Consider the following 7995-nt stretch of genomic DNA (forward strand, 5'->3'; position numbering starts at 1 on the left):
TTAAAGGTGAGAGTCTGAAGCAGTGAAGGAGAGTAGAGCCTGACCTGCACTCGTGTTTCCTCCACAGATCTACGCAGTACAGAGGGCTGTGACAGGGTTTGGAGCTACAGGCGTCTGAGTGGCAGCCTGTCTGCACCCCGCGCCGCTCCAGCACTGTAGCAAACTCACTGCTCTGACCGTCCAGCGGCAGAGAGTGACCATTCAGCCGTACATCACGCATACAGCCTGTACACACAAATACATCACAAGGGTTAAATACTCACCACCATACAAACATAACACTGTGTATTCACTCACTGAGCTCTTTATTAAGAACACCTGCACTTATTCATGCAATCATCTAATCAGTCAATCGTGTGGCAGCAGTGCAGTGCATAAAATCATGCAGCTTCAGTTTACATCAACCATCAGAATGGGGAAAAATGTGCTCTTGACTTTGGCATGATTGTTGGTGCCAGATGGGCTGGTTTGAGTATTTCTATAAATGCTGATCTGGGATTCTCCTGAGCCTCTAGAGCTTACTCAGAGTGGTGCAACAAAGAAAAAACATCCAGTGAGCAGCAGTTGTATAGACGGAAATGCGTTGTTGAGGTGGATGGGCTACAACAGCGTCACAATCACGTCAGGTTCCACTTCTGTCAGCCAAGAACAGAAAGCTGAGGCTGCGGTGGTCACAGGTTCACCAAAACTGGACAGCTGAAGACTGGAAAAACCTAGCCTGGCCTGATAAATGATTAATACCAATCAATCATCGCTTGAATACCACACCCTATTTGAGTACTGTTGTTGACCATGCGCATCCCTTCATGGCCACAATTTACCATCTTCCAGTGGCTACTTCCAGCATGATAATGCACCATGTCGCAAAGCAAAAATAATTTCAAATAGGTTTCATGAACATGACAATGAGTTCAGTGTTCTTCACTGGCCTTGGATGGTTTCCAACATCTTGTGGAATTGTGCCACGAAACGAAGGCCGTTTAGAGAGCAAAGGGAGGAGCTGTCCAGTATTAGCATAGTGTTCCTAATAAAGTGCTCAGTGAGTGTGTGTATATGTATATATATTGTGAATCTTGTGAATGTTGTGAATTCTTCATCAGTTTGTGAATAAATGTGCCACATAAAATGTTCAGGTAACAAAAAGATAAACAAAAGATGAAGAAAACCCAACATAAACAAATGACACAAAAGTATATAGTCTTTTATTTATTTATTGAACTAAGCAATCTAACATTAAATGTCTTCGTTGGCAAAAGTATGTGAACCTCTGCTTTTAGAAACTGGATTGACACCCTTGAGTAGCAAGGAGTTCTTGAATTTCTTGATAAAATCAAGAATTCCATCAAATGATAGCAAGCTGTCCTGGTCCAACACCAGCAAAACAGCCCCAAACCACAATACTGCCACCATTGTGTTTCAAAGTTGAGACGGCGTTCTGATGCCGGAATGCAGTGTTTGGTTTTGCCAAACGTACTTTTTGCCAACAAAGACATTTAATCATGTATCGCTTTGTTCAATAAATGGATAAGAAACTAAATAACTGTTCTTTTTTATTTTATTAGATTATCTTTATCTATTGCTATGACTTACATTCAGGTCTTACCATATTTTAGGTTATAGTTATGTAGAAAGTAACAAAAAAAAAGGATTAGACAGTGATAAAGCCCCACCTTGAAAGTCTGTGAGAGTGCTGTGTGTAGCACTGTTTCCCAGAAGAACGCTGGATGGATGCACCACGATCTCTCGTTTGAGGCCAAGAACCCCTGAGACCTCTCGCGACCCCCCACCCTGCTCCAGCCGCAGGGTGAAACATGTTGTCATGGCGATGGAGACTGACCATGACCCACTGGCCGCAGTCCACTCGTTGGCTTCCCAGTCTAAGGGTGTGGGCTCCATCACCCAGGTTGGCGCTGACACTCAGATACCCATCCACTATCTAAAAGAACATGTGGAAATACAACATCCACATTAGAATCAGACAAAGTAGGATCATGACTACTATTTGTAAACCCTTAAACTCCCAGATCATCATTCGGCTTTTCATTTTAAGGCATATTATTCAGCAATTACTATGAAATATACAGCAACCACTACAAATAATGCAGTAACTAATTATAATTGTTAAGTAACTATTTATAAATGTTTGTGAATTCTTCAGTAACTACTGTGAATTAATAACTACTTATAACATATTCAGTAACTAATGCATTATTCACATTTGATTATTCAGTAACTACTTCTGAATTATTCAGTAATTACTATGAATTGTTCAGTACCTACTATGAAGTATTAAGTAACTATTTCTGAATTATTCAATAATTATTATGAATTATTAAATAACTACTAATAGCGCAGATCTGGTAGTGCAGAAGGCTAATCTGAATCAGTCAACTTTAAGAAGTTAACATGATATATTGAAATAAGAAAAATTGTACTTTTCAATGCATTAGAGGCAAATGTGTGTGACCGTGTATGCCCACCACTGACCTGCAGTATGATGAACTCATTGGAGTCGCGAGAGCTCATGCTGAGCAGGCTACCCGAGGAGGAACGTGTTCTGAGGAGGAGCTGAGCGTGCGTCCTCCGTGGACTCCCACCTCCTCTCAGCTGATACCTCAGCATGCTCTCCTTCTCAAAGGACCACTCAGGGAGAGCTGGAGAACACAACAGCATAGTCAGCATACACACACACAACAGCATGCCAGGAAACAACACACACAACACACAACTCAGTCTTCAGGAAATCACTGAACATGAATAAAAATAGTCAACTTCTTTTTCTCATTGAGTTGCTCTCTACCCTTCTGAACTTTGCTCCTGCGTCACACATACCTTACGCAAGCGCTCACTAGCTAAGCAAGTGTGGGGAAAAAGATGCTTAAAAATGTAATGGACTAACCCACTCAAAACACTAAAAGCATGGATTCGGGACAGAGTGAACTTAAACTAGGTAACAGTTAAGCCTTTATTTGCAGTTAGGCAATTATTTGCAATCGTCATGCACACTGATTAAATGACCACTTATGACTGTCTAGTGTTAGCTGAATGCATCTTAGCCCTGTCCCATTTGGCTCACTTCTGGTCCTATGTTCTTCATAAGCACACGCCCACAAAGACTATCAGACCATGAGGTGTCACACATCTCATTTATGAATTCAAGGGGACACTTTTCCTTTTTCAAATCCCCCAAAAATGACACAAAAAGCCATAGCAACAATATAATTTAGGATACTTCAACACTCAATTTGCTATGTTCACATGAGTTTTAGGTAGCAAACTACTCCATCTGTTATACATGACTGTGAATAAAACTTCAATACTTTAATTCTGCTAGCTAGCTAGTTACTGAGCTAGCGTCCTTAGCTAGCAACAAAAAATAAAGGCAATAAACCACAGGTCTAAACCAAAGCTCATAGCCAGACAAAGCAATCATACACAAAATGTGCGTGTTATGCTTAAACTCTCCAAAAATTGCATGGCTAGCTGATTAGCTAACTAAGGCTAACCTAGCTAAGGTCAACTGCATTCCACTTAAAAAATGCTCCTCTCTGTCCCTTCTTCTTCTGGCGCTGCGGGTGGGCTGCCGGGCTGATGTAGGTGTGATACACTTCTGAGTGGTGAGCTGAAGTTGGTGAGGGCATGTTAAAAGAGTACTGAAATGGGGTCATGCAAGTAACCTAGTTCTCTCAAGGTCTCTTGTCCTATATGTCCACACGTTGTTGACCCTGGACTTGGAGGACAACCTCAGAGTTTAAGGTATCTTTTGGGACAGGCTCTTGTGTGGTCAGTGAGTAGAGGGTAACTGAGCAGTACCCATCTACCCCTGCATTTCAAAATGGCATCACAACAAGCATTCAATTCTATGAACATGTGCTGAATTCTACACATGCAGCTCACCCTTCTCACACTTGTGTCCACTGTAGCCAGGGTGGCAGTCACAGCTGAAGGAACCCCACTCCCCCAGGCACTTCCCGTGCAGGCCACAGGAGGGCCCTCCTGCAGTCAGACACACTCCATCGGTCAGTCCACACCCAGGGGCACTGTTCTCACTCTCCGCCGCGCTGCCCAGGTCATACACCTGACCGAGGACAGTAAAGAGTCTGAGTCAGCACTTTGAGAAACCACAGTGACCTGTATTGATGTCAGCCTTGGCTCCATATCCTGAGACACAGAGGCTAAAGGGGCTGTCTGGTGTTACTGGAGTAGCAGAGTTAGCACTTGACTCCAGAATGTGCCATCATGCTGTTTTTTTAATGAGTTACTAGGCTTAGCCATTTCTTTCCAGCACAGAGTTAAACTCTTAAATCCCAGGCTATTATTCACTCATTGATCTGACCTATGATTCAGTAACTGATATGAATTATTTAATATCTACAATGAACAATGTAATATGTAAGTGTGGACTTATATATGTCCTGCAGTGTTTAATATTACTATTTTGGTGTAGCTTGACATAAGTTTTGTGAGAGAGAGTTTACAGGAACCTTCTGCCTTTCCAAAAATGGAGTTCCTACAACTTACTGAATAATAAAAGCTTTATATTTCTTTATATCATCTGAGGTGTAAGAAGCATTGCTTGTATAGTGTATCGCTACTGATCAGAGTATAAATGATCTCCTGTAATCAAATGTTTACCTTTTAACATAACAGATTTAACAGAATAGATTTTATAATAATATATTTCTCAGACCCAGGAATATATTTGTTTGGCTTTTGTGTCTCTACGATGCCTGTGGTTTGTTTGTGTGGGGATTATCATGGACATCATGGTGCTTGGAGAGTGACTGTTCCTTGCGAAGGTAATTTGGATTGAGACATAAACTTGTAGAACTGCAAAACTGGGGACTTCCATCATTGTGGAACTGCGTTCGTCCATCACTGTGGATCTGGGTACATCCATCATTGTGGAACTGGGTACATCCACCTTTGTGGAATTGCATACGTCCATCATTGTGGAACTGGGTACTTCTATCATTGAGGAATTGGGAACTTGCATCACTGTGGAACTGTGTATGTCCATCGTTGTGGAACTGGGTACTTCGATCATTGTGGAACTACACACGTCCATCGTTGTGGAACTGCGTACGCCCATCATTGTGGAACTGCATACATCCTTCATTGTGGAACTGTGTATATCCATCATTGTGGAACTGCATATGTCCAAAATTGGGCATAACTGTGTGACAGTCCCAGATGCGTATGAGGGAGTGATGTGGACACTATCTTTATCGGCTGAACATAATCAATGACGTTGTGTTTAGCTATAGTTGTGAATCAATCCATTTGCCACGTAATGAATCAGCAGCATGCATAGTTTGTCTAATCTACATATAATTTGGATAAATGCATAACTGCTTTGTCCATGTCCAAGTCTTTTTCTCTATCTCTCTTTTGTTCTAGTTCTAGTCCTCAGATTTCTTTTTGGTGCTACTGTTTGTCTCTTTAATCTTTGTACCTTAGCTTTTATGTATAAGTTTATGTGTTTACGTAAATGTGTTGACCAGCTGCGGCAACCTCCTTTTGTGTTCCCGATATACATTTTTATAAATTTTTATCTTAGTTTTTTTGTGTTAAATTAATCAAAACTACTTTAAAGATCTTTATGGCATATGCCATTAAGAAATGATGATACTGAGTGTTGAGCAGGTGCTCAAACTCCATATTTAATTCCAGATTCAGGCATAACAGGCCAAGATGCCACACCTTCATCGCAAGATACTACATTAAGTTGCAGCTTTGTTCGCTCTTCACAAAAACATCTGAAATGTCAGTGTCTCAGGCCTGTCAGGAAATGCTATTCTCTCAGCATTCTTCACCCACTCAAACTGTAAGACTGCACACACTGCATTTCAACATGACTGTAAAAACTCGGGTAAATACGGTAAATATGGGGTAATGTATTGTTAGTATGTGCAAAACAGGGTAAACTCGGTCTTAAAAACAATAAGCGATCAGTGGCATGTATTAGACTTGACATCTAATGCATGTTTCTATACTTAGAATGTGTTTATATTTAGAGCTACTCCTAATCATGCATATGCAAAAACCTCCAATGGTAGAAACGTGTAATTACAGGCAAACTCCCACTTATAGTCAATCATTTCAGCATAAATAGGAAAATGATTGCAGACTGTGATGCTCACACAGATGAGGTGACGCAGAGGACATCTGAATTAGGTTTATAGTAAATATAAAGAAAAATCATATAAAAAAGCACATGTAAAGATTGTGATTATGTAGACAGCAGCTGCCTTGACTAAAGCTTTTAAAGCTTTTAACTCATCTGTCAAAAGTAAGAAGTAAATATTGATAAATATTGCCAATTTTTGGGTTAGACCCTTAACTCCACACACCTCACTGCCCTAGGCAGCACTGCTCAGCTTGTAGTGCTTAGTTTGACAAAATGACACATTTTCCTTGTAGGATCAATAAAAGTATATAGTGCACAACATAACATGAACGGATTAACAGAAATTTTAACAAGAGAACCTTTCAGGTTATATATGCTTCTGTTTTGTGTCTGAGTGTGTTTCCTGCTTTGATAGAGCAGTGTTCCTATAACAAGTAACCTAAGAAAAGGGCAGAAGAGAAGTCCTGACCCTGTCTCCTAATGGGAAATCCTCTCTGATGCTGTGCACGTCGTAATGTATAACAGACACAGCTGTATATGAGGCATAGTCTTTAGGCAGAGAAGGAAACTCTGAGAGTAAGAAGCTGTACCTGACTGTCCACCACCAGGTTTCTGATGCAACCCACAAAGCCTTTGTAGTGAGGGTGTGTGCGACGCAGCGGGTGTGTTTCCTTCACTCCTCCGAGCTGCAGAGGCTGATCCACATTCAGGAATCTACACAGAGAAAAACAAAGGCATCAGTGATCTCTCATATACAACACAGCTAATGACAACAGCTTCTACACAAAGTCCTCTGAATTAATGTCAGTAGAGTCTCTTCTGATCATATTAAACAATTAAGAGAACATAATTGTACCCTTCCGATGTGCTTTTTTTATTTGCTTAAGTTGCACCGACTGCATTAACCCTGTCGTGACACCAGGCTCTTTTATTTTATTTTTCTTTCAAAAAAATGTTATGAGGAGATGCCAGTATGATCCTTTCATCTGGGAAAGTGAACACAGTGTACCACGTAAAGTTATTTAACGTTCATAATTGGACCTTAAGGACCACGTTGTACCTTTGAGGGTATATTTATACTTGGGACAAAAAATGTACCTGTACAGTACCCTTTTTTGTGCATTAACCTCTTAAAATCTTTGGCTTATTACAGTTTTTACATGCACTACAACTAAAACTGGCTGAGTTATTCTTTGATCACAGATGTGTGTAATAAAAGTTTGGACCCACCAGCAGATTCTGGCCATTTTAGGGGTTATATGTACCGTGGATGTCCTCTTGATACATATAAAGTTCCTTTAACCCCTAAACATGCCAGGTTTATTTCATACAAAGGTTTATTATTCAGTAACTACAGGGACTTCAATGCAAACTAATGGAGCTATTCTTAGGTTATAGAAGTGTGTATTAAAACTTTGGGCCTGCCAGCGGGGGTTAAAAACATATAGAATCTGAAGGGTCCACTCATGCTTAGCCAGTAGGCCTACACACAAAAGAGCACATAAACAAACAGGTATTCTCTCACCTCTCACTGCCTGGTGTGTCTGCAGATACTTTACACACTGACTGGTCTGTGTCAAAAACCTCCACCCCTAAACCCTCCACTTCATTCACCATGGCCCCCGAGCAGTGATCCAGAACCAGCTGCACTTCCTGTAGATGTTCAAGCACACAAATAATGCAAATAACCAACAACGGAAGTTCCACAGAATAAAGACCATCAGTTATCATATCACTTATATGGATCATTCTACCAAACTGGTACAAAGTCAGAGCTCAAAACACATTTCGGACTTTTCATTGGCTTGGACTAAAATCCTTTAATCCTTTAAAATCCTTAAATATCTTTTTTTTGTTTTTAAAAA

The 7995-nt window shown here is 40.6% G+C and overlaps 1 protein-coding gene across 1 annotated transcript; it reads right to left on the bottom strand.

The window, feature by feature from the left end:
• Positions 1-42: 42 nt before the first annotated feature.
• LOC118813986 (putative neural-cadherin 2) lies at positions 43-7779 on the bottom strand. Its single transcript, XM_036579644.1, has 6 exons — positions 7656-7779; positions 6721-6844; positions 3898-4078; positions 2488-2654; positions 1671-1936; positions 43-225 (listed from the first exon to the last, which is right to left on the bottom strand). Exons 1-6 carry the CDS (start codon positions 7745-7747, stop codon positions 213-215), a joined length of 843 nt encoding a protein of 280 aa, XP_036435537.1. The 5' UTR covers positions 7748-7779; the 3' UTR covers positions 43-212.
• Positions 7780-7995: the final 216 nt, after the last annotated feature.

The sequence above is a fragment of the Colossoma macropomum genome, unplaced genomic scaffold, assembly GCF_904425465.1.
Source record: "Colossoma macropomum unplaced genomic scaffold, Colossoma_macropomum, whole genome shotgun sequence".
NCBI classification, from domain to species: domain Eukaryota; kingdom Metazoa; phylum Chordata; class Actinopteri; order Characiformes; family Serrasalmidae; genus Colossoma; species Colossoma macropomum.